The 27,365-nt window shown below is 47.6% G+C and overlaps 1 protein-coding gene across 4 annotated transcripts in view; it reads left to right on the top strand.

Moving 5' to 3' along the window:
* Positions 1-16,064, top strand: part of RIBC2 (RIB43A domain with coiled-coils 2) — a 39,750-nt gene extending 23,686 nt beyond the window's left edge. For 3 of the 4 annotated variants that reach the window (XM_055000895.1, XM_055000899.1, XM_055000897.1), the window contains exons 6-8: positions 3,942-4,055; positions 5,224-5,390; positions 15,739-16,064. In XM_055000895.1, the coding sequence (XP_054856870.1) occupies positions 3,942-4,055; positions 5,224-5,390; positions 15,739-15,820 (363 nt within the window). In that variant the 3' untranslated portion in view covers positions 15,821-16,064. The remainder of the gene's footprint in view (positions 1-3,941; positions 4,056-5,223; positions 5,391-15,738) is intronic. The other variant, XM_055000896.1, reaches the window with a different exon arrangement.
* The last annotated feature ends 11,301 nt before the right edge of the window (positions 16,065-27,365 follow it).

The raw sequence follows: 27,365 nt of genomic DNA on the forward strand, positions 1-27,365 counted from the left end.
GAAGTTCCTAAGAGAATGGGACCACACTTTCCCAGATGAACCGAGCCAAGTAAGCTACATAGGGTCTCGGCTGGGAGGCTTGGCAGCTAAATAGTATCTGACTTTATACTCAGTGCAAGCCCCAGAACTGGGGAGCGTGGATGCGTTTGTCCAGGCACTTAAGGAGCAGTACAAGGACCCTCTTGAGGACGAGGGCAAGGACCCACCTGAGGTGCATAAGGCAGGGCAACTGTCTGGTCCGAGAGTATGCAGCAGAGTTCCCAGATGAACTGAGCCAAGTAAGCAACATAGGGTCTTGGCTGGGAAGCTCAGCAGTTAAATGGTATGTGACTTTATACTCAATGCAGACCCCAGAACTGGGGAGCATGGATGCATTTGTCCAGGCTCTTAAGGAGCAGTACGAGGACCCTCTCGAGGAGGAGAGGCAAGAACCCACCTGAGGCGGATAAGGCAGGGCAACCGTCCAGTCCAGGAGTAAGCAGCAGAGTTCAGAGAGTATGCAGCTAAACTGAGGGACTAGATGGAAGGAGTGAAGATTGAGTTTTTCAGAACCAGCCTGAACCCTGATCTGGTGGCCAAAGTGATGGTGCAAGATGACCCTCGAACCCTCTTAGGCTGGATCCAACTGGCTTGCGAGATTGAAAATCGGGAACAAATAGTGAAGTTGCTGAAGTTGCAGCATCAAACTGGTCAGCGGAAAGGATTGGCGGATGCCTGACTCTGGGAGCGAGGGAGGCTGCGAGCCAACACTCCCTTGAGCGAAAGAGATCAGAGAATGAGACAAGGGCTGTGTTTGAGATGTGGGAAAGCGGTCCACTTCGCTGTTGAGTGTCCGGGTGAAGGTAAGAGCTGCCTGGAGATGGAACCGAAGCTGAGGAGGTTACCAGAAAGGTGCTCGAGGGGCAGCCAAACCTACTTACAGGAAGGAAGCTGCGGCGGCACCAGCAGTGCCAGTGGATGTCGAACACCTACCCCATCCCATTGATCAGAGACTCATTAGGGGTAGCAGCTCAGGGAAAACTATTCACAAAGCTGGACCTCCGAGATGCATATTTTCGAGTGAGAATAAAGGAAGGGGATGAGAGGAAGACTGCTTTTAATACCCCTCCCCCCGGGCAGTTAGAACATTGCATCATGCCTTTCGGGTTGCAAGCAGCCCCTGGGGTGTTCATGAATTTAATTAAGTTTTACACAACTACCTTTATAAGGGAGTGATCGTTTATCTTGATGACATGATGGAGTATTCAGAGGATTATGAATCCTATGTGAAATTGGTGCAGGAGGAGCTAAAAACCCTGTACCAACACAAACGGTATGTGAAACTGTCCAAGTGTGAGTTTCGTAAAGAGTAGCTGGATTTCCTGGGGTACCGAGTATCGGGGAGAGGCTTGGGAATGGATCCAAACAAACTAGAAGCAGTGCTTGGATGGGAAGCCCCTAAAATGCGGTGGCAGCTACAGTCATTCTTAGGGTTTTCTAATGTCTACCGACCCTTCATAAAATTTTTTGCTCAAGTTGCCTTGCCGTTTACAGACTTACTGAAAACCAAAGGGAAGGGCACTGGGAAAGCGAAACCGAGCGCCAAACTGGCCTGGTCTAAGGGGTGCCAAGCGGCCTTTGAGGAGTTAAAAACTCACTTTACCTCCGAATCTGTGTTGCGCCATCCCGATGAGAGCTACCCATTTGTGAAAGAAGTGGACACGAGCGATGTCGCTATGGGAGGAGTCCTGCAGGGGAGGGAGGACAGGAAAATGCGCCCCTGTGCTTATGTGTCCAAAAATTTTTAGGAGGCCAAATGGAATTGGGCGGTATGGGATAAGGAGGCGGCAGTGGTCAAACTGGCCCTAAGTATGTGGAGGCACTGTTTAGAGGGGTCCAAGGTGCCATTTGAGGTGTGGACTAATCATAGAAATCTGGAGGCACTGCAAGAGCCTCACAGACTGGGAGTCAAACAGCTGTGATGGGCGGAGTTTTTCTCACGATTCAACTTTGTACTGAAACATTTCCCTGGGAAAGCAAATTTTCTGGCAGATGCACTGTCTCACCTCCCTCAACACGACAGCCAATGGAAGGAAGTGGTAGGTATGATGTTTTCCCCCACCCAGTTAGGAGGTGCCATAATTACCAGGAACCAAACAGCAAAGACAGACCACCTTTCCTTCCCCCACCCCCTGAGTGGGAAGAAAAAGTTAAGGCGGAACTAGAAAAGGATGCAAGGGGGAGAATCAGCCTGAGGACTTAGAGAAAGGAGAAAATGATTGCTGGTATAAGAACAACAAAATATATATCCCGCCGGGACCAAGGGAAGAGGAAACAAAGTCATGATGCCAATTTGGCCAGGCATCTCGGTTATTAAAAACACTGCACTTAATAAAAAGACAGTTTTGGTGGCCAGGAATGCAGATGGATGTATTGCAATATGTATCCACGTGTCGGACCTGTTTAATGGGGGGAAAGGGGAGGGGAACCTCTGGGACAATTACAACCTCTAGAAACCCTACCCCGACCCTGGTCTGTAGTTTCCATGGACTTCATCACTGACTTTCTCCTGAGCAAAGGGAAAACAGTAATTGTTTGTGTGTGGGGGGGGGGGGTTGGATTTGTTTTCTAAACAAGCCCATTTCATCCCATGCTCTAAGTTGCCAACAGCCAAAAAGTTGGCCACATTGTTCATGCAACTCTATCGTGGAACAGTGGGATCTAATAACAAAAACTCTGGAAAAAGCCAAACAAAATTACAAAAAACATGCAGACTGTAAATGCTCCCCTGCCCCCCGTGATCTGAAACCTGCAGATGAAGTTTGTGTCCACAAAAAAATCTCAAACGGGAACAACCGAGCAAAAAGTTGGGATGGAAGTACATTGGACCTTATACTCAAAGTAATAAATGGAGTGGCGGTTAAACTAGACTTGCCAAAGAATTTAAGACACATCCACCCAGTATTTTACTTAAGCAATTGAAAAAAGCCCCGGAGGCAGACACCAGGCACCTGAAATCTGGAGTCCGTGCACCTCTCATGGTGGATGGACAACCTCATGAAGTGGAAGCGCTGTTGGACTCAAAATGGAAAAAAAGGAAAATTGTTTTAACACATTCAGTGGAAGTACTTTGACCAGAGTCAGAATGAGTGGGTTCAATCTACAGATGTAAAAGCTAAAAGACTCGTAGAAGCTTTTCACAAATGTTATCCTGATAAACCGAGGGAGGGGTGATCTTATTATAGATGTAATTTGGAGGGGGGATAATGTCAGGCAGGCAAGCTAGCCTGCCTGCCATACCTGTGAATGTATTTCTACTGTGGGGGGATGGGTAGTAGGGTAGCTTTCCTCCTTCACTGTATCTTGGCTATGCTTTGCTTGGGCCGAGTGGTGTTATCAGTGCAGCTGGAGCAGCGTGTCTGGGAACAGACCTTGGGAATTTCAGCTCTGCATCTCTTCCAGGACTTTCGCGCCAACTTCACCTGACTCTTGTTTGGACTGGGAGGAGGGGACTGGAGGTATGACCTCTCGGGGAAGACTTGGCTTTGGCATTCCAGGCAATTACTCTGTACTCATGCACTACTAGGGAGCATTATCTAATAAAGGCCTTTAACTCATACAACCGTGGTTGATCAAGTGGAGAGTCTGAGAGAATCCCCTAGCCAGGCCTGACAGTATCCTACTATTCCATGCATGGAATGGTCTTTCCAAAGAAAGAAGAGGCTGCAGGAAGACAGGAGAACTGCTGTACCATAGTGGTTGAGTGGTTCAGCTGCAAATCAGCACTTTGCTCATTCAAATCCCTCTGCTGCCATGAGCTCAGCAGGTGACCTTGGGTAAGCTACTCCTCTCAGCCCCAGCTCCCCAGCTGCATTGTGGGGATAATAATAAAAGTTATTCTCCTTGGTTCACACCAGTCTTTCAGATCTCCTGTTAATGCCTCCTTTCCCTTGTGCTCAAAGTGCCGCAGGAGTGCAAGAGTCACTGCCAGCTTTGTGCCCAGGCCATGCTCTCGAAGAGTTGCTGTTGGTGGGAACTGGTGCATCCATATCCTGGCTGTCAGATTACATCATCAGGTGCGGAACCCGGGAACGTGAGCCTCCATTGCATTTTCAATCTTTAATGGTTTTTTTGCTGGTATATTGTTGAAGGCTTTTTTGATGATTACTGAGATGCTCAGTGCTGTAAGCCTTGCTTCTCACTGAGGAATGTTACTTACATGATGGAATACTCATTTAAGAAGAACTGTCATTGCACTTAGAAAGCTAGCATGCCAGGGAACAGGCAGGTTAGAACTTCTCCGTTCAGAGCGAATGGGTGCATTTATTTGGTCTACCAGACCATTTTGTCCTGTGAGCCCCCTGCCCGCCTTCTGTGATTCACTTCCTTACTGAAAACCAGCCCTCAGAAGGCTGCATGAATGTCACGCAGAGGACCTGAAGGATGACTTCCGGTTTGCTGCCCCAGTCAGTTTCCTGGGTATAGTGTGCTGGAATTAAAAGGGGCCTTTGAGGCTCTCTGGACCAGTTCCTCAGTGCAGGAGGTGCAGAGCGAGAGCACTCCCAGCAGATGGCCACCCAGCCTCTGCCTGAGGAGCTCTGGAGCCTTCCAAGAGTCCATTGCCGGGCCACTCTTACTGCTAGGAAGCTTCCTTTGTAGTTCAGCCACCATGTAATTTAAGCCTATGAGATCCAGTCTTGTGTTCTGGAGCAGCAGAGAACAAGCCTTTCTGTGATGTCTCTCTTCAGCCTTCTCTTCTCCAGGCTAAACATACCCAGTACCTTTAACCTTTCCTCGCAGGGCTTTTCCCCCAGACACTTTACCATTCCAGTCTGGCCACATTTCTCAAAGTGTGGTGGCCCCTATAACTGGATGTAGTACTTCAATTGGCGTCTATCTAGCTGCGAGAGAAACAATTATTTTGTTTTGTGTGTGTGTGTGTGTGTGTGTGTGTACGTGTACACACAGAGGTATATAAGTGTGCCAACTTGTATTCAGTAAGCTCAAGACCCCCTTTTGGGTAGTGCCAGTCTTCTGTTGAATGAGCCCAGGGCTGGATTCAATACTCCCCCGACCCCCAAATGATTGGTGCTGTTGTAGCTAACCTGGCTTTCCAGTTTCTGGACCAGGCACTGCAGCTGAAGAGTAAGTATGCACAACATCCATTTGTACAGATATCACTTATCTAGGAAGACCTGGCTGCTGGCCGTGAAAAAAATCAACAAATGCTCTGTTTTGTCACAGAGGTTGGAGAAAGAGGAGCGTCAGAGAAATGCAGAGTGGGACAGGAAGCGCATCCAAGCTGCCCGGGCAGAATTGCTTTGTGAGCGCCATCAGCAACGCCAGAATCGGGAGCTTCGGAGAGCCCTGGATAGCCTCAATGCTCAGCTCTCCCAGGATCAGAAAAGAAGGTAAGGAGGGCTGGGATTGTGAGTGCTCCAGCCCTTAAGGGGCAGCAGGAGCATGCAAGGGGCAGGCAGTGTGAAGTCTGTGGACTGGTCAGGTCTGGTATAAATAAATGCTAAGGCTCCAGCCTTCTGCCTTTACTTTGTCAACATAACAGTGCATTCTGGCTGCTGTTCCTCAGGCTTCAACTTACTACTTTTTTGGCTTATTTAAGTATCTATACCTCACTATTCTCCACAAAGGGACCCAAAGCAGCATTCAGTATTGTCCTCCCTGCCCCCATTTTATCCTCCCAACAACAGCCCTGTGAACTGAGAAAGAGCAACTGGCCCAAGGTCACCCAGGGTCTCCCAGAACCTAGTCTGATAGTCTAATCACTACCCCACACCGACTCTCAGGTTTGTAACCTCATGGAGCCTGTCCTGGATATACCACCTCCAAGTCCAGTGTCAAATGCAGCCATCTATGAGCCCATTTGTGGCAGAACGGGCACTGGCTTTCAGTCCGAGCAACTGAGCTGCCGAAATGGCCTGCTAGCCCCGCTATCCGCCTCCCAACGTCCCTGGTGGGCGTGGCTCACACTCTTCATCGCTGCCACCACTCACTGATTTGTACACCACCTGACTGAGGGGCAGTGAGACCTCTCTAACTGAATTTCCCTACTGGGAAGTGAATTCCCCGATCTTTGGGTGGGCCCTGGAGAATTGGCAACCCACCAAGGTCTGGCCGTATCAGTTTCTCCTAGACTCCCTCCCTTCCTGTAGCGTGCCAAGTGGGGGAGCTTACGTAGTCAGAGCACCACACGGTCCTTTATATTCCAAAAAAGTATAATTTAATAACTATATACAGAGCACTACATACAAAGCAGGTAAAGGCACCACACACAGGGGTAGACCCCCCCCCCTGTTCAGGACTCATAGGGCAGAAAATCCAACTGAAGAGAACCGCCATCTGCTTTCCCTACCACACTGTTCCCTACTCTACCTTAAGGGGATGGTGGTCTGAGGGAAAGTTCACCCTTTACTTCCTTTCTGCTGCCTCCCAGGCCCTCCACATTTAGGGCCTAGGCACCCGGGTTTCACCCCGCAGCAGGAGCCTCCCCTTCTTCAACCAAGAATGTGGCTAACTTTTCTCCTCAGGATCAGCTGGGTCTATCTATTCAGGCTCCACCCCTTATTTTTCCCGCACTTTCTTGGCCCTGGGCAGCTGGGAGTTGTAGTCCAGGAAGAAGGGCGTCCCACACCAAGACTCCTGCAGGCCCCTCCCTGGCCCTACAGCCCATTAAACCTCATGGGGAACATTTTTTTCCTTTTTAAAACAGATTAACTGCAACCAGCACTCATCTCACCCTTGGCAACCATTTTATTTATTTTATTTATTCAATTTATATACCGCCCATCCCCAGGGGCTCTGGGCGGTGAACAGTTAAAATCGATAAAAACAAAAACTAAAATCAATATACAAATAATAAAACAAATTAACAAGGTGCAGTGGTGGGGAGAACCTTCCCCACCCCAAAGGTGGGAGGCCGACATGGCACCGCCCCCTTCAATCACCAAACGCCTGGCGGAACAACTCTGTCTTACAGGCCCGGCGGAACGATAATATGTCCCGCTGGGCCCGGGTTTCCATTGACAGAGCGTTCCACCAGGCTGGGGCCAGGACTGAAAAGGCCCTGGCCCTGGTTGAAGCGAGGCGGGCTTCCTTGGGGCCGGGGACCACAAGTAAATATTTATTCGCTGATTGAAGCGATCTCCAGGGAACGTACAGGGAGAGGCGGTCCCGAAGATATGCCGGTCCCAACCCGCTCAGGGCTTTAAAGGTAAGAACCAACACTTTGAACCTGATTCGGAATTCAACCGGAAGCCAGTGCAGCTGGCGCAGGACAGGTGTGATGTGTGACTGGTAAGGTATACCAGTCAGGACCCGTGCCGCCGCATTCTGGACCAGTTGTAGTTTCCGGATCAGGCCCAGGGGTAGCACAGCGTAGAGTGAGTTACAGTAATCTAGCATGGAGGTGACCGTTGCATGGATCACTGTAGCCAGGTCCTGGGGCGTCAGGTAGGGGGCGAGTTGCCTGATCTGATGAAGATGGAAAAATGCAGACTTGGCAACCGCCGTGACCTGGGCCTCCATCGATAGGGAGGCATCCAGGAGCACACCCAGACTCTTTACCACTGGCAAAGTTGCCAGTGGTGTCCCATCCAGGGCAGGGAGCTGGATCCCAACATCTGGCAGCCCCCGTCCCAGCTGCAGGACCTCCGTCTTCACTGGGTTCAATTTCAGCCTGCTCTGTTTCAACCATGCCATCACAGCCTCCAAAGCTCTGGCCAGATTGTCTGGGGCCGTGTCTGGCCGGCCGTCCATCAACAGAAAAAGTTGGGTGTCATCCGCGTATTGATGACAACCCAGCCCAAACCTCCGCACCAACTGGGCGAGGGGGCGCATATAGATGTTAAATAACATCGGGGAGAGTATCGCCCCTTGGGGAACCCCGCACACCAAAGGGTGACGGGGCGATAGATCTCCCCCGAGCGCCACCCTCTGTCCCCGACCCTGGAGAAAGGAGACCAGCCACTGTAAGACTGTCCCCCTAAACCCCACGTCGGCAAGGCGGCTGGCCAACAAATCATAGTCAACCGTGTCAAACGCTGCTGTGAGATCAAGTAACACAAGCAGCGCTGACCTGCCTCGATCTAGATGCCTGCGAAGGTCGTCTGTGAGGGCAACCAAGGCTGTCTCCGTCCCATGGCCAGGACGGAAGCCAGACTGGAATGGGTCCAGGACTAGAGCATCATTCAGGAATTCCTGCAGTTGTACCGCCACCACCTTGTTATACCATCGTTGGCCTTTGCAAGGTGGGCATTATTCCATTTGGTTCAAAATGAAGTTTTGCACTGCATGCTATACTGTGAAGGCATCATTCTCCTGTGGTCCTGGAGTGGGGCAGTCAAGACGCTTGGGTAGCTCCTCCTCCATCTTGCGCAGGGTCGGACGAAAAGCTTGCGATCCTAGGGGGAGGGGCTCCCAGGCTCTTCAGTTTTTTTCCAGCCCTGCTCAGCAGGAGACGCATCGTTCTTCGCTCTTCCGAGAGCAGCGATCCTGAAAAAGATCGCAGGGAAAAAGGAAGGACGTGTTCCTCCTTCCCTCCCCCCCCAAGTTGTTTTTGGCGGCAGGAGCCGTGGGGACGAGCCGCAGAGCTGACGATCCTAGATAGCTAGGACCCGGCGTCTGCCGAGGCGCAGGAGGAGCGGTCTGCAACACTGCCATTGCCGCAACCTCAGGAAGGACTGCTAGCGGCTCCGAAGCAGCAAACGCCTTGATCGCCGCGCCAAAACGTGAGTGAAGGCTTCTTGAAAACTCTCGACCGAGCCAAAAAGCCGGGGGGGGGGAGCCACGGGTAAACCGTTTGAGTAGGGCTGTGAAGAGTTTGGAAGCCAGAGGCAGCCCTGGGTTTAGCAGCTGGGTGCTAATCGGTCAGAGAACTGAATTACCCTTTGATATTGTGGAACTAATAGTCTCAGTAGGGAGACGTTTTTTCCCTGATACTGGGTCCCTGTTTGTACTGGTCGAAGGGGATAAGGCTGGCAAGATGGCGTTTTACTTAAACTGTTCCTGCTTACTTTCACTTTTAGGCGGGAAGATTTTGGCGGGAATGACGTCAGAAGCCAGCATAACTGAGGCAAGGGAAGCTAATACAGTGTCAAGCAGCTTGGAGTCTTCCAATGCCTCAAGGCCTACATACTCCAACCAAGGGGATAACCTGGGGAGTAGTGATCTTGATCTGTCAGGGCCAGATGCAAAAGCCAATATACTGGCCTGGCTAAGCACAGAAATCAAGAAAGGACTAGACTCGGCAGTCAAAGACCTTAGAGCACAATTAGACCCCCAGAGGCTAAGTCAACAGCGGCCTAGTACTTCTAAAGGGAAAAGGCCTGCGGAACCCACTACGTATATCAAACCAAAAAAGAGGAGAGCAGACCTGCAAATAGAGGATGTCTCCAGCAACTCAGATGAGTCCCCCTGGGGTTCTGAAGCATCTCAACAAACCTCAGATGCTGAGGAAGGAGAATTGTCAGAGGAGGAAATTATAGAGACAAACCAGATCCAAACTAGGCTTTTTCCTCCAGAAATGTTTTCCAAACTGCTAGCAAAGGTGCTGAGAACCCTGGAAATACCTCATTCCACTGCAGGAAGGACAGAAGCGGATCTCCCATAGCCTCAAGGCTTGGAAAGAGCTCTGCCAAAAGGGGGTCCTAAACACATAGGGGTGCCTCTCCCAGCCATCTTCCATGATATTCTGAAAACAGAGTGGGATAACCCGGCAAAGCCTAAGCTCTATCAATCAGTTTTTCACAAGTTCTACTCCTTGTCGGCTAATGGTTCCAAAAAGATCAAACTTCCCACAGTGGATGATCCTATCTCCAGTTTGGCAACGTCTTCGGTACTACCCATGGATGCTGAGGGTATGCCAAAGGACCCTTCAGACAAAAAGATTGAGCAAGCGCTGCGCAGGAATTTCGAGGCATCAGCAGCATCTCTTAAATCCTCAGCGACGGGATCCTTATTTGCAAGAGCAGCCTTTACGTGGGCCTCGGACCTGGCATCGGCGGGCAAAGAGGTTCCAAAGGAAATCAGAAATGAAGCAAAGAAAATAGCATTGGCAGCTGCCTTCTCGGCGGATGCAACTCTGGACTCCTTTCAGATGTCTGCCAGAGCCATGGGTTTTAACGTAGCAGCCTGGCGGAACACGTGGTTTAGGAATTGGGATGTGGACCCACCAGCTTGTAGCAAGGTGGCAGCGATTCCTTTTTCAGGCACCAAGCTTTTTGGGGAAGACCTGGACAGATTCCTGGTGGAAGATGCAGAGAAAAAGAAGGTCCTGCCGTCAAAGAAAAGGGACTCCAAGTTCAAAGGGAAACATTCCTTTCGAGATTTTAAAAGACCCACTAGACAAAATAATGATAGACCGTTCAAAAACAGGTGGCAAGCAAAACCAAGGTCAGATAGCAGATCCTTTATCTTCAGGAAGTCTTACAACCAAAGCAAGGAACAAAAGAAAGGCAGCCAAGCATGACTATCTGGAGAATCGGACACTTGGTCAGATCGGAGGCCGCCTTCAGAACTTTGCACCCCAGTGGAGGAAAACTGTTTCGGACAACTGGGTACTGGAAATAGTATCCAAGGGTTATTCCTTGGAATTCGAAAAGGTTCCACGAAGGCGCTTCCTCCAAGTACCCAAGAATCCATCTCAAACCAAGCACCTGAAAATAATGGAGGCTATCAGGCACCTATTACGGATCAAGGCAATAGAACCAGTACCTACACATCTCCAAAGGCAGGGAGTGTACTCGGTCTTTTTCATTGTCCCAAAGAACGGGGATGTCCGGGCCATACTAGACCTGAAATGGTTGAACATTCATATAAGATCCAGGAGGTTCAAGATGGAAACGATGAAGTCTACTGCAGGGGCCATACAGCAAGGGGACTTCCTAGCCTCCATAGATCTGTCAGAGGCCTACCTGCATATCCCTGTCAGAGCTTCTCACAGAAAATTTTTGCGTTTTGCCTACAATGGGGAACATTACCAGTACAGGGCCCTTCCCTTCGGTCTGAAATCCTCCCCGAGGGTATTTACAAAGGTCCTTGTGACTTTGGTGGCCTTCCTCAGGATGCAAGGGATAGCCCTATTGCCCTACCTGGATGACATCTTGATAAAGGCACCGTCCCTTGCCTCGGCCCAGAGGGCAGTGGAGACGACCATGGACTGTCTGGAGGAACATGGCTTTGTCATCAATCGCCAGAAAAGCACCCTTACCCCGACACAAAGAATTTCACATTTGGGGGTGATAATAGACACAATGGTGGACAAGGTGTTCATATCATCAGAGAGACAACAGAAGATTCTGGCTATGTTGGAGACAGTTCAGACAGGAAAAGTGATGGAGGTGATGCAACTGGCCAAAATACAGGGTATGATGGTGTCGTGCCAGGATGTCCTGCAGTGGGCCAGATTTCATACCCGGCCGTTGCAGAGATTCTTACGGCCCTTCCAACGGGTCATCGTCCACAGATGGTCCAAGAAAGTGGGGATCCCTCACACGTTGTCACAGGAATTGGCTTGGTGGATGGAACCGGGCAGATTCTCGGAGGGCTCTCTCCCCAGGGAACCCAAGAGAGTGACACTTACGATGGACACAAGCTTAACAGGCTGGGGTGCTCACATGGAAGGCAAGATGACTCAAGGAGAGTGGCTTCCCGGAGAAAAAGAGGCCAGCATAAACCTCCTGGAGCTCAAAGCGATAAAGAATGCGCTCCTGGAATTCACGGACAGTCTGAAAGGAAAACATGTGATGGTTCACACCGACAGTATGACCGCGAAGGTCTACATAAACAGGCAAGGAGGCAGCAGGTCCAGGACCCTAAGCAAAGAGACAGAAGAGATTTTTCTGTGGGCAGAAGAGAACCTAAAATCCATAAAAGCAAGCCATGTGACAGGCCAACAGAACGTTCTGGCGGACTGGTTGAGCCGGAACAGAGTAGACCAGTCCGAATGGATGCTGAACAAGCAAGTCTTCTCGCAGATATGCAAGAGGTTCGGGGATCCGGTAGTGGACCTCTTCGCCTCGGTGATGAACAAGCAAGTGTCACAATTCATATCAAGACACAGAGACCCGGAGGCCATGGGAGTAGACGCGCTGTCCCAGGAGTGGCCTCAGAGACTTCTCTACGCCTTTCCCCCAATGAGGATCCTACACAGAGTAATCCAGAGGATAGTGGATCAGGGGGCGGAGGTCATCCTAGTCGCCCCTTTCTGGCCACGGAGACCCTGGTTCCAGGAACTGAAGAGACTGGCATGTGCAGAACCGTGGACTCTTCCTTGCAGGGAGGATCTCTTAACACAAGGGGAGATCCAACACCCGAACCCAAAGGCCCTAAGACTGACAGCTTGGAGGTTGAACGCGACTAACTTGAGGCCTTAGGTTATTCCGAAAAGGTGATTCTGACAATGCTAGCTTCGAGAAAAGGTTCTACCAATCATAGCTACAACAGGATGTGGCAGGTGTTTCACGAATGGTGTGAGAGAAAGGGACAGAATCCTGTGTCGGCGTCTATAAAACAGATTCTTCTTTTCCTACAGGATGGTCTGGATAAGGGACTTAGTACAAGCACCCTGAAAAGACAAGTAGCGGCAATCTCAACCATCAGGGGATCCAAGAAAGGGACTTCTCTTACTAAGCATCCTCATGTGAAAAGGTTTTTGAGGGGGACTGCTTTGCTTAACCCGCCTCAAGTGCACCATTTCCCGACTTGGAACCTGAACTTAGTGCTGAATGCGCTCACAAGAGAACCTTTTGAGCCCATGGCTACATGTCCCCTTAAGGAATTGACCCTTAAAACAGTGTTCTTGGTGAGCTTGACCTCTGCTAGAAGGGTGTCAGAGATAGGGGCCCTATCAGTGAATAGGGAATTGTGTATTTTCCATCAGGATAAAGTGGTTCTTAGAACAGATCCCTCCTTTATACCTAAAGTCAATTCATCGTTCCATAGAGGGGAGGATATAGTTCTACCGCCCTTCTGTGCCAACCCTAAACACGAGAAGGAGAAGGAATGGTACAGGTTAGACGTAAGGCGGGTACTGAGTTTCTATATTGATAGAACCAAACAGTTCCGTAAGGTAGAGAATTTGTTTGACTCTTTCAAACAGAGTGCAATGGGGAACAAGGTGACTTCTTCGACCATCAGCAGATGGATCAGAGAGTGCATTGAGTTACCTACAAAACAAGGAAGGTGCCCCCTCCTAGAGGGATCACTGCCCACTCTCTGAGAGGGACAGCCACCTAGGCTGCTTACAGATCTTTTCCATCCTTGGAGAGGATTTGTAGGGCGGCGACCTGGAGGTCTGTACACACCTTTACAAGAAATTATAGGATAGACCAAATGGCTTCTGCGGATGCTGCCTTCGGCAGGAGAGTGCTTCAGCACGTCCTGGAAGCTTAGTCACCCGCCCCATGGTTCACTGCTAGGAATACATCCCAAGTGTCTTGACTGCACCACTCCAGGACCACAGGAGAATGGAAGATTTAAAACCACTTACCGTGAAGCTTCCTTTCTCGGTGGTCCAGGAGTGGGGCAGTCGTAACCCACCCAGCTATGGAAGGAAATGGGATGTAAAGGTGGATGGGACAGAGCAAAGTGAGCCAGGTTTTCTGTCAGGTTGTTGTTGAGGTTATTATGTGTTGCAAAAAAAAACAAAACAAGACAAATGTTATTCTGTTAGTATTATAGTTGTATGACTCAGGTGGTGAGAGCCTGGACAAATTGATGGGGAACTGTGAGGGCTTGGAAAGGAACTGAAGAGCCTGGGAGCTCCTCCCCCTAGGATCTCAAGCTTTTCGTCCGACCCTGCGCAAGATGGAGGAGGAGCTACCCAAGCGTCTTGACTGCCCCACTCCTGGACCACCGAGAAAGGAAGCTTCACGGTAAGTGGTTTTAAATCTTCCATTTTGCCATAATCAACAACAATGTTGGGATTTTATGCTGGCATGAAGAACCCAAAATACCTTACTGCCTACTATTATCCTAAGTTACCCCTTTAATGTAAGATTGTGAATATTATTACATGGCAGAGTCACACATGCTTCTAACAAACCTAGTAGGCCACCTAAGGACAGTATTTTGTAGAAAGCAAATTATTTAAGAGGCCCATGGTAAAAGCTGGAATGAAGCCAACCCCCATGTGCTGCAGAATCAGAATCCAGGAAGTGGCTGGAGCTCCTTTGGGATTTGTGAATGGAGCACCTCATTCCAATTATGAATGTGTACATTTGTTGTAATGGACCAGGGATAGGCAAAGCCCCAGAGTAGGCACCCCTTAAGGCTGGTGCTCAATGTGCAGACCATGGTGGGGAGGTGCAAGCTCTACCCCTGGACCTCCATTGAACAGAGAAATTCCCAGGTGAGTAGGATGCCCAGATACCTGCTGAGAAGCCCTGTTGACATCATCTTCCTGACTCTGCCCCCTTTTTTAAAGAGGAAAAATCCTATAAATGGAATGTCTCCACAATCAAGGTGTTTGTGTGACCCAGCCAGATGTAAAGTGAAGCTGTCCATGCAGTAGAGCTGGAAGGCACTCATACTGTTTCTCCATTGCATGAGGCCTGGCATTGGCCCAGAGGTGCAGCAACTAGACAGTATTTCTAAACGGCAATACAGATTCAGGATGCTAGATGTGCAATGCCATCTAGCAGAAGATACTCTCTTGATTAGTTATTGTAGATTTTCCGGTCTGTATGGCTGTGGTCTTGGCATTGTAGTTCCTGATGTTTTGCCAGCAGCTGTGACTGGCATCTTCAGAGGTGTAGCACCGAAAGACAGAGATCTCTCAGTGTCAATGTGTGGAGAAGATTCTAGCAGGTAATTTTTATCTACTCAGGAAGTTGGGTTTGGGCTGAGTCATCCTGTAAGAGTTTCCCAGGGTGTGGAATGCTAATGGGGGGAAGCTTCACTGTATCCTGAGGAGGTTCTTTTGCATATGGATTGGTGGTTGATATGCTAATCTTATCTGCAGGGCTATTGTAAGATGTAGAGTATTTTGTTAGTGTGGTGTTTTTCAGGACTGGAAACCATGCTCTATTCATTCTTAAAGTCTCTTCTTTCCTGTTGAAGTTGTGTTTATGCTTATGAATTTCAGTGGCTTCCCTGTTCAATCTGACAAAGTAGTTGAATGTGTTGTCCAGTATTTTAGTGTCCTGGAATAAGATACTGTGTCCTGTTTGAGTTAGGCTATGTTCAGCCACTGCTGATTTTTCAGGTTGGCCAAGTCTTGCAGTGTCTTTCATGTTCTTTTATTCTTGTCTGGATGCTACGCTGTGTGGTCCCGATGTAAACTTGTCCGCAGCTGCAGGGTATACTCCTGCAGAAGTGAGGGGGGTCTCTGCTGTCTTTTGCTGATTGTAGTATCTGTTGTATTTTTCTGGTGAGTCTGAATACTGTTTGTAGGTTGTGCTTTTTCATAAGTTTTCTCCTGTTTTGTGGGGAGACACTTGTCTTTTTCAGATACTTCCATTTCTTTCTGTTTCTTTCCAGCTAGGCTACCTTCCTGTGCCTGGAAAATATCTGGGGGGAAACAGAACTGAAGCAGGCCCTAAGTGCCAACTGTGTTTTACACAGTGTGGATATTTAAATAAAATTTTGCAACAAATGCTTTTTGGTTGCAACTGTTCTTTGTATCAGAGAGAAAATATTTTATTATTGTCTAATGTACAGTTGTAAAAAAGACACCATGTAAAAGACATGAACTAAAGTTTTAATCTTCAAAACATTGATAAATTGAATGTTTTTCTTTTGCAGGAGAGCTGCCCTTGATGAAGAAGTATATGCCAATTTTCCATCTGGCCAGTATTACACACAGTTTAATACAAGCAGTCGATGATGTTGGCGCCAGTATTTTTAGATGTGTATCTCAAATATGCGTGGAAATATTTTGAAGAAAGTAAATATGTAAAAGAACGTAACATCAGCATTGTTTTTTCTTGGCATATGAAAATTATGAAACTTAAACTGTAGACCTTTTATTTTATAATGAATAATAGTTATATGGATGCAGACCCAAAACTGAAATCTGAATTAACCCTGAACTTATGAAAGAAGGCATAAACACTGCAACAAGCTGACGTTTACACTTCTGCTTACTAAAATTTAACTTTTGTTACAACTCTTTTTGAAGAATTTGTCTTACTTGAGTTAATTTAGATTTTAATCAGTGCATTAAATGTATATCCTTACAAGAGATTTTCTCAATAGTGCCCACTTTTTAGACTCACTTTTGGCCATGAAGCTGCTGACAGGAGAACCTGTCAGAGGAGACATCCTCTGGAGCAGCTGCTGCTGCTGAAGGCATCATCCCTGGGCCCGGTTCTCTCCCACCCCCAGTAGCAACATAGTCACACTGTGCAGTCCCCCATATTCCATATCATTAGGCATCATTGGAAGGTGGAAGAAACGACACACACAGGGAAGGGTTCAACATGGCAGTGACACCTTGGATGGCATTCCCCTCCCGTTCATAATGTGTAATTCTGTCTCCTACATGAGAACTTTTTAAATATGTATACCTATTCTGGCAATAGAACTGTATCTTTCTATCCTCTAGGAAAAAGATATCTTAAGACGTTTTCATTATTTATTTTTTTATTTTTAGCCCTCCCCTCAAGCAGGCTCAGGGTGGGTCACAGCAGGATATAAAATACATTTAAAACCGCCATAAAACCACATCATCATCAAAATAACACATTATAATAAAACACAGTTCTTGAGAAAGTAGCCCATACCATCCACCCCAGCCAATGATGCAAGTGGGGGAAGGGAAGAGAGAGGAACCGCTGTCTTGATCACACTATAACTCACAGGGCGGGGGGCAAGAGTCTGCCTATGAAAGACCCTTTTACCAGGGAAGCACTGTCCTCCTCCTCCTCCCACACTATGATTGATTGTCTGTGGGGGGAGGTGTTTTTTCATCCCAAGTCATTTTAGAGAACTGGTCTAGGCATGAAATGGAATGAAGAGATGGTCTGTCAGAATTCACTGACTGCAGCAAAAGGAGAGCAGGAATGCTTGCCTATTGGAAAAGAACTCTGCAAGTAGAAAGAGATCAGAGGCTGGACTAGAAGCTTTGTTCTTGTTAACAAATAAAATAATTAAATTTCTCTCTCTTCCTCCAGAGGACCTCCCCCCCCCCACACACTTTAATTTTCACCACAACCCTGTGAGAGGTTGACTGTCCCAAGGTAAGCCCATGAGAGGAGGGGCCACAGCTCAGTCATGCAGCACCTTCTTTGCTCGCAGAGGCCTACAGCTCAGTCCTGGCATCTTCAGTCAAAGACCTTTTCTGACGGAGAGCCTGAAGAGCCACTACCAATCAGAGGAGGGGAAACAGACCTTAATGGACCAATCAGTCCGTTTATTCAGTCTAAGACCAGCACAAATCTGAAGAGTACAAATACAGAAAGTTTGACCAAAATATCCATTGTACAAAAATATAGCTTTTAAAAAGAAATTGGCTAAAATTTAGGTTCCGTACACATAATTTCGTTGCGGATTTTACAGGCCACTGTGAAAAATTTCGCACCATGAACGAAGGGTCAACACCCTCCAGAAGCACCCTGAAAACTTCATCGTCCGAGCGGCCAGAAAGTTTCCTAAGTAAAGGGAAGATAATTTTCAAACATATTTTATGATAAAAACAGTGAAGCAAAACATGTTCAACTGATCCCACCTCACCAGTCCACAAGGACGAGGTCTCTCCCGCAAGGGAATCTTGTATCTCCCCTCTAGCACCATGGGTGGGCGAGCCCTTCGTCTTGCCATGGAAAAAGCCCTTCACTGTCCTGGGATCTCCAACAAATTGAGATAAGGGGCTGGAGCTACAATAAATCTAAGATTCTATGGAATGAAAATTTTTTAGACCAGTGGTTGGCCTCTGGATAAGGCAGCTTCATGCTGATGTGAAAATTTTGAGCCATGGACTAATCCAACACTTACTACCGTAGCTGTTATGATTCCTCCTGGGCCCAAACCAAACGTAGGACTGGGCCTGGAACCTCTGGACTCTGAGGTCTTGGCTGAGGGAGCTGCTCCTGATGCCTCAATTCACCGGATCCTGAGACAGCCTTCCCTCTTCTCTGTAGACCCCCAAGTGGATTCTCCTCCCACTTGGCAGGAATGACAAAGACTGGCCCATGAAGAGGCGGCATAACGGCGAAGAAGTGCCATGCTTTGCCGCCCATACTCCTGCTACTGAACTTGTCACTGCTGGCATATATAGGTCCTCGCAGGATCAGGTCTCATCCACTTCTAGCTGGATGAAGCCCTGGAACGGGTGGAACTTCTTTCCTTTTCAAGGTGTTTACAGCCTAGGCAGATCAGAGGGCCTTATTGGTTCAACCAGTTCACGGGGGCTGATGTATTTCTATAAAACCAGACTTGGCAAATGCAGTTAGTGACCTTGATCTTAAGCACTGTCCTGAAGGGCAGATGTCAGCTTCCAACTCCTGTGTGGATCCCTGCTCTGAAGGAGACCTTAACCAGCTCCGCACTCCACCGACTGACAGAACACTCGGTGTCAACAGTGCAGTAGTTTCTTACTTGCAGGGAACCTTTACAGGCAGAGGATCACCACCCTGTAGTCTGGAGTGGAATCCGGTCTGCCATGTCAAATTTTTTTCTATCACAGTGTCATGTGACACATTTACACTATATCACAGGCAGACTTGCAGAAGTGTAAGAGGATCTTTCAACGTTTTGGATGTGTAATAAAATGCCAAGGGGGAGAACAAACAACTGTGAAGATTATGAATTCTTAACATTTGGATTGTATTTGGGGTTTTATGTAGTAATTTCTCAGTGAGGGCTCTTGCTGCCAAAGAAAAGACTGGCTGCAGAGATGGAAACAAACAGGCTGGATAAGTCAGCAGAGAAGAGCAAGGGCATGCTGAGGAGGAGATGGGCCTTACGAGGTCATGGTTGTCCCAGGGTGGCTTCCTACTCTAGTGGAACTAAGCATGACTGGCTGATGGCACCAACATCGTCAGTCAAAAAACAAAGCATACCATTTCCTCAAAGACACAATGAGGACTAAATAAAGTGGAGTCACCTCTGTTGGTCAGAGAAACAACCCTTGAAAGCAGGGAGTATAGCAATCTCCAGAGGGCCAGAGGTTGGAATTGTCCCTGTCATGTGCATTTTACTTAGTTATTTATACCCCACCTTTCCCCCAATGGGGACTCAAAGTAGCTTACAACATTCTCCATTTGGTCCTCATAACAATGTGAAGAAACTCAGTCTAAGGCATGTGGAACCCAGCTCTCTTCAAGTAATAGCTGAACCACCAAAGTACAGTGCCCTGTACTACCAACTCAGCCAGCCACTCCAGAACGATACCATGCTCATGTTGGAATAGGCGACTCAGCATGGCTTGGACGTTGGGGGCGCTGCATGTCTCTCTGTATGTATGTGTAAGTCTAGCAAGCTGCTACTCTCTTGTCTGATGTGGGAACGCCTCCTGACTCCTCCTCCTAGTCTCTATGCCTCTTTGGAGACCTCTCTCTTGCCTTGCGGTCTTGAATTCGAAGGATGTAACCCTCCATGCTCTGCCATGAAGGCCTTATCCACAGACTCACATCTCAGCCTCACCACCTATCTCAGGCCGTGGTTTAGATTTAGGGAATGTAACTCTTTAGATTAGGATCTTTTCCTCTTCTCCAAGATACTGCTATGGAAGGAATCTACTTCAATAAAACTGTAAGTTGCATTTTTCTATGATTTTGTCTGAAGACTAATTAATGCACATTTGAAGTTTAAAACACTTCTGACTAAATAACTGCTGTGTTACTATAAAGGTATTACTAACTATATACAAATTAACCAAATATTCCCAATAGCTCGATGGTATCAAAAGCTGCCAAGAGGTCCAAAAGAACCAACAAAGGTGAGCTCCCCCTGTCACTTCCGCAGTGAACCAAGGCTGTTTCCATCCCAAGCCCAGGCCTGAACCCAGATGGAAGGCTGTAGTTAATGTGTCTCCTCCCAGCCTGCGAAAGCTCTGTAGCCACCACCTGCACGTGCACCTTGCCCAAAACAAGATTATTGGTCACCAGGTGGTATTTATTTATTTCACTGGTATTCATCAGGAGGGGTCAAACGGCCAGCTCTTTTAAAGCAATTGGAACGACACCTTTTGGCAGAGACATATTTTTGATCTCCTGGACCCACTCAGCCACCCCTGCTTGACATCAACAGGCATGAAGGGCGAGGGTCAAGTCTAGACATGGGGGCCAAACACTTTAAACAGCATCAGGGTCTCCCCCTCTGAAGTCTTCCATACAACTATGACCAGAGTACATTCCATTGGCATCCTGACACTGAACTGAACCAACTGTGGGATATAAATCTTGGTGGATGCAAGCAATTTTAAAAACCCTTTATTATTTATTATATTCATATCCCGCCCACCCCGCAAGCGGGCTCAGGGTGGGTTACAACAGAAACCCGCCCTGAACCCCCAGACAGCATTGTACAGATGCAGTGGCTGAAGAGAAGTAAGCTTGGTGTGCCCCCATCGTCACCACACAGCAGGCATAATTTTTCATGCACTTGCAAGTAAGCCATCTACCAAACTGCTTCATCACCCCAAGCTCCGTGGAAAACCAAGGTGCATCCCAGACTCTGCAAGAGGGAAGGGGTTGTTCTGGAGGAATCATGTCTACTGGCTGGGCCACAGGGCAAGAGAGGCTGCAACAGGCAAGGAACTAACAAGAGGGTTCCAACAGGAGCAACCAACTGTGCAACTAGGGGTGTGCAGTCTAGTATTCCTGAGCCTGGGAAAAAAATGAGAATCTCATTTTAAAGAGTCTGCCAAGAAGTCCAGACTCGTAGGTTATATGTTCGTAGGGCCGACTTCAACAAACTCAGGGACTTGATGAGAGTCATTCTGTGGGGGAGTGTGCTGGAAGGTAAAGCAGCGAGTGAAGGGTGGGCTCTTCTCAAACATGAGCTTTTGCAAGCTCAAGCCCTCACTATCCCAGCAAGACGGAAACATGGTAAGGGCTCCAAGAAACTGATGTGGATGCACAGACAGTTCCAGAATAAGCTAAGGGAGAAAAAGGAAATGTTCAGGAAATGGAGAGAAGGACAGACCTCTAAAGAGGAGTATATGAGGGTTACTAGGTACTGCAGATCAGCCATCAGAAAAGCCAAAGCTCAGTATGAGCTGGATCTGGCCAGGTGGCTCATTACAATAAGAAAAACTTCTACAGAGATGTGAGAAGCAAACACAAGATAAAAGAGGCAATTGGACCACTGTTGGGAGTGGAAGGAGAAACTCTAATGGAGTTTCCCAAAGATGCTGCTCTTAGCCTCCCCTTTCTCCATTATTTCCTGTGGGGGAAATAAGAGAGGCTTGTCTGGCTAGGGGTGGCATTTTGAATGCAAAATGCCCCCAACCTTCAGGGGCCCATCTCCCACCTGTCCTCCCACCCTCCACCAAGGCTCAACCAGATCCCGCTTTGGGGGGGCCATTTTATGCCCCCCCGAAGGTGGTTCTCCTGCCACACCACTTTGTCTTTCTACTGTGGGGAAGACTTCCACACTGCAGAAACACATGGGATTGGGGCTGCCAATGGCCACAGCCACAGTCCACCTGCACCCAAACTGCCAAATACCTAGCCAGACAAGCCTCTCTTATTTCCTCCATAGGAAATAATGGAGAAAGGGTAGGCTAAGAGCAGCATCTTTGGGAGGCCATAAAATGGCCCCCCAAAGTGGGATCTGCTTGAACCTTGGTGGAGGGAGGGAGGACAGGTAGGAGGAGTTCCCCTGAAGGTTGGGGGCATTTTGCATGCAAAATGCCACCCCTAGCCAGACAAGCCTCTCTTATTTCCCCCATAGGGAATAGTGGAGTGGAGGTGGATAGGGGCACCTTCTTTGGGAGGCCATAAAATGCCCCCCCCCAAAGTGGAATCTGCCTGAAACGTGGTGGAGGGTGGGAGGACAGGTGGGAGCAGGTCTCCTGAAAGTTGGGTGCATTTTGTTTGCAAAATGCCACCCCAAGCCACCTAGAAAGATGACTTGTTTTCCCCATAGAGAACCATGGATAGTGTAGGAGGATGGGGGCACCTTCTTTGGGGGGGCATAACATGGCCCCCCAAAGTCTAATCTTTCTGAAACTTGGGGGTAGTTAGAGGAGAGTTAGGAGAAGATCCCCAACAAGTTTGGTTTGATTCGGACAGAAAATGGCCCCCTCAGGCTCCCAGAAAGCCAGGAGAAGGTTTTCTCATTGAAAACAATGGCCGAATCAAACTGAAAAGCCGAATCTATTACCAAAACGTGAATACCGAAACGGTTTCCTGATTCAGTTAAAACTGAATCAGGTTTACCGAAACAGGCAGGCCTTGCACACCCCTAGTTCTGAGACATCTTCAAAGGTAGCCCTGTGAGCCAGGACTGGCAAGGGTAATGCTAGATAGTTATAATTTGTTTGGAGCACTGAAAAAGTGCAGAAATGTGGTGTGACAGCTTAGTGTGTTTTGAGATTCAGATAATTAAAATACCCCGGATGTTCTTGAATACATAGCCCTTTCTGTTACTGGAATAAAATTTTAATGTTTTGTTGATTGTTATAGCACAGAGGAAATATGATAGAAAAATCAGTTTGAGAGGCAAAATATTTTTTTTTGTTTAAAACCTCTGTTACAAATGTTTTTGGAGTGGCGCATGTCTGAGGAATGCTTACAGCATTTTGATAGTCTTGTTTTTCTTTGTTAGCTTCCCCCCTCCCCCCCTGTGGTTATCTTTTGGTAATAAGAACCAAATGTTGCCAGTGGAAGTGAGTGGAAATGACTCTAATGAGCAGAAGGGCTGGTTCTCTGCCGGCCCCTTTGAAAAGTTCGTGTACAAGGCATAATTTAAATTGCTTCAGAATGCAGCAACCCTTGCAAGTTAATCTTTGCAGACAACGTGGGTGGGGGAGAGGTCTAAAGAAGGGCTGGAGCAATTGTTGGTTCTCTGTGGCTTGGAATGAGGAGGGGGGGGTCTAAATAGGCTATGTGAAGGGTGAGTGGCAGCCAAGCGTGTTGTTGCTGGCTTGGCCTCAGAGAAAAAAGGTTGGACATAGGTCTTCAGTGCAATTCTAAAGATACGCTCCTAGGAGTAAGCCCCACAGAACAGACCCAAGAGGGATTCTGGGTAGACCTGTCTAGAATGGCAGCGTGGGGGTGAAGTGTGGGGAAATGGTTTTGTTCCATCAGAGTTTGGGACAGGTGAACATCCCACCTAGCTAGTGGGGGGGGGGGGTCAGGAAGGCGTGTGTAAGACACACATAACAATATTGCTTGTCTGTATTTATGTGTGGTGGAGAGTGCTCTCGAGTCATAGCCTGGGGAGTTCACGGGGAGGGAAGGCTAAAAATTGGACAGACAGACAGACAGACAGACAGACAGACAGACAGACAGACAGACAGACAGACAGACAGACAGACAGACAGACAGACAGACAGACAGACAGACAGACAGACAGATAGATAGATAGATAGATAGATAGATAGATAGATGATTTATGGCGACCCCTGGCAGGGTTTTCATGGCAAGAGACCAACAGGTGGCTTGCTTTTGCGTGCCTCTGCAGCCCTGCTCTTCACTGGAAGTCCCCCATCCAATTACTAATCATGGCCAACCCTGCTTAGCTTCTGAGATCAGGCTCACCTGGGCTATCTAGGTCAGGGTGTGTATTTATGCGTTGGCACTCAATTTCTACCCCACATTTCCTTTCCATCTGCACCAGATCCATATATAAAATATTTAGAGTTTTTGTGTCTTTGGCCCCATTAGTGTAGAAGCTATTGGCCCAAGAACTGACAGCATCTATTGGTGCATGTTCTGGTTACATAACGATTAGATTACTGCAATGCACTCTAAGTGCATTGCAGTTCTCCCCACCACTGCACCTTGTTAATTTGTTTTATTATTTGTATATTGATTTTAGTCTTTGTTTTTATCGATTTTAACTGTTCACCGCCCAGAGCCCCTGGGGATGGGCGGTATATAAATTGAATAAATAAATAAATAAATAAATAAATAAATAAATAAGTGAGGCTGCCCTTGAGAAGTGTTTGGAAACGTCCATTGGTGCAGAATGCTGCAGCCTGGATGTCAACTGAACAGGATCCCTAACTCTTTCTGCGTACAACTCGAGGTACTATTCTAAAGCCCTATATGGCTTGTGGCGAACATACCTAAAGGTCTGCCTCCCCCCTTATGAACTTACCCAACCGCTAAGGTCATCTTCCAAGGCCCTGCCTTCTGAGATTAGGCAATGGCAGCCTGAGAGAGGGACTTCTCAGTGGTGGTACCAAAACTGTGCTACTCTCTACTCAGGGAGACTCATCTGTCCTCTTCTGTTGCCATCTTTGGTCTTTTTTTGTTTTGTCTGGTGTTCTCTCACTGAATCCATCCTTCCTGCCATGTTTTTAATTATCTTTTTAATGTATGTGTAATTTAGGGTTTTAATTGTTTGAATGATGTGTTTTTGTTTAGTTTAACAGTTTTTAAGATGTGTTTTTATTATATATGTTTTAAATCTGTTATCCACCTTCATGGCCCTGATGAAGGCAGACAGGCAGGGTATAAATTATTACAAGGGTATACAAGTTATTATGGGAGGCTGCCAATTATATTTATGGGAGAAGCTATCTGAATATGTGATGAGTCTGCCTCATGAGAAACAAGCACTGTACAACCTTCTTCAGTCAGAAGCTATAAGGGTTTCCAAGCAGAAAATGAATGCTGGATGGCATGCTGTTGAAACCGCTGCAAAGGGGATGGCATGTGCCATATTGATTAGATGCCATTCTTGGTTAAGATCAACTGGCTTACCACCTGAGACCCGAACCAGGGTTTAAGAGATGCCCTTTGAGGGTCTGACTCTCTTTGCAGCAGCCATTGATGATACGTTGTCCCAAAAGAAGAAAAACTGACAAATGGCTAAATCTCTTGGGATTGTGCATGACTAGCGTGCCTACAAACCTAGGTATTTTCCTAGACACCAATATCCATCCCATAGGTCTGATAGATTGTATAGACGTTATCAACCATCTCAGGGCCAGTTCTATCATCCTTATCAGTCGGCTCAACAGTCCAGACACAGGAAACAGTATAAACAGAAATCCTCTCAGCAGCCTTCTCAGCGGAAGGACACTCAGGGACCTGCGAAGCAGTTCTGATGTGTTCTTGCCACACCCAACCTGGACTTGAACATTTATTTCACTGAGAGATTGTCATCATATTACTCTCAGTGGGAGTCTATAACAACTGACTCTTGGGTCAACTATTGTTAAGAATGGTTATGGGTTGGAGTTTGTAGCAATTCCTGGCTGCATTGTACCTTTTTCGGCTGTAAATAATACCTTGCATGAGCTAGAGGCTGAAATCGCTTCATTAATAGATAAGGGGGCTATTCAAGAGATCTCTGATGTTAGTGTCTTTTGGGGTTTTTTCTCAAGGTTTTTCTTGGTTCCCAAGAAGGATGGTGGGCTGCAACCAATTTTGGATCTTAGAGGCCTTAACTGGTTCTTCAAGGTCTCTAAATTTAAAATGGTAACACTATCAGCTATATTCCCATTGTTAGACAAGGATATTTGGTTCGCAGTATTGGTCCTTAAAGATGGTCCTTAAAGATGCCTACTTCCATGTGGCAATACGAAGGGACCATAGGAAGTACCTTCCTATGATACCTGTTTCAGGTATCATGGCAGAGTGTTTCAGTACACTGCACTACCCTTTGGGTTGTCTACCGCTCCTAGGGTGTTTACCAAATGTATGGCACCAGTGGTGGCGCATCTCAGGGCTCAGGGATGTTCTATTTTTCTGTCCCTGGACAACTGGCTGGTGACAGCCCCATCTAGGGACCAGCTACTACGAGAAGTGGCACTGCTGGTGGACACATGTAATAGGCTGGGGTTGGTAATCAACTTTGCCAAATCTAAATTAGAACCTAGTAGAATTGTAGGTTACATTGGTTCCGTGTTAGACACCACAACTGGGAGAACCATTCTTCCACTGGAAAGGTCTAAGATCATTCAGGCCTTGATATCCATATTTGTCAAAACCATTTTCAATCGGTTTGGAGAATTCAAATATTGATGGTGGTTGTGGGTTTTCCGGGCTGTATTGCCGTGGTCTTGGCATTGTAGTTCCTGACGTTTCGCCAGCAGCTGTGGCTGGCATCTTCAGAGGTGTAGCACCAAAAGAGAGATCTCTCACTGAGAGATCTCACTGAGAGATCTCTGTCTTTTGGTGCTACACCTCTGAAGATGCCAGCCACAGCTGCTGGCAAAACGTCAGGAACTACAATGCCAAGACCACGGCAATACAGCCCGGAAAATCCACAACAACCATCGTTCTCCGGCTGTGAAAGCCTTCGACAATACATTAATTCAAATATTGTTAGGTCATATAGCTGCTACAACAGCAGTTTGTTTGCTCGCCTAAGTATGCGCCCTTTACAAAATTGGTTTGTCAGGAGGTTTGATGCAAGAGTGCATTCTCCTAGTTACAAATTCTCTATGCCACATTGAGTTATTAAATCTCTAGGCTGGTGGTCGATGAATGATAATCTCCTTAAGGGTGACCAGGAGATGCGTTATAGTGGTGACAACTGATGCTTCCACTTTGGTTGGGGTGCCCATTGCGAGTCCTTCTCTGTACAAGACAGATGGTCATTGAAAGAGCAATCTCTGCACATTAATTTCTTAGAACTTAGAGCCATCTGCTTTGGTCTTGTCTCTTTTGCAGCTCTCCTTCAAGGAAAGGAAGTTCAAATACAGACAGACAACACCACAGTGATGTACGATTTGAACAAGTAGGGTGGAACTGGTTCACTGGCGCTCTGTGGAGAAGCTGTGGCCATCTGGGAATGGGCTATTGCAAACAGAGTTGCCTTACATGCTATTCACATTGCTGGTACAGACAATGCCAAAGCAGATGTGCTCAGCAGACAACTGAATGCCAATCACGAGTGGTCTCTAAATGACCGCTATCTAGAATCGGCGTTTGCCCACTGGGGGGTACCGGAGGTAGACCTTTTTGCTACTGCATCCAATGCAAAAATGCCCCTGTTCTGTTCCCTAGCAGGAAGCAACCCCAACTCGTTGGGGGATGCGTTTCAGCGTACATGGTCAGGTCGGATGTTCTACCTCTTCCTGCCCTTCCCCCTAAGTGCAAAAATGTTGTGCAAAATTCAACATGACAGCACAGTCTGCATTCTAGTAACCTCGTTTTGGCCAAGGCAAATCTGGTTGCCAAAGTAACTAGAGCTGTCCAAATGGATATTCATTACACTACCTGTAGCCCCAGACATTCTGATGTGGGGAGATCTGTTTCACCATGACCCGAACAAATTACATCTGACGGCCTGGCGTATACACCCCA

This window comes from Eublepharis macularius, chromosome 16 (genome assembly GCF_028583425.1).
Source record: "Eublepharis macularius isolate TG4126 chromosome 16, MPM_Emac_v1.0, whole genome shotgun sequence".
Taxonomy (NCBI): Eukaryota; Metazoa; Chordata; class Lepidosauria; order Squamata; family Eublepharidae; genus Eublepharis; species Eublepharis macularius.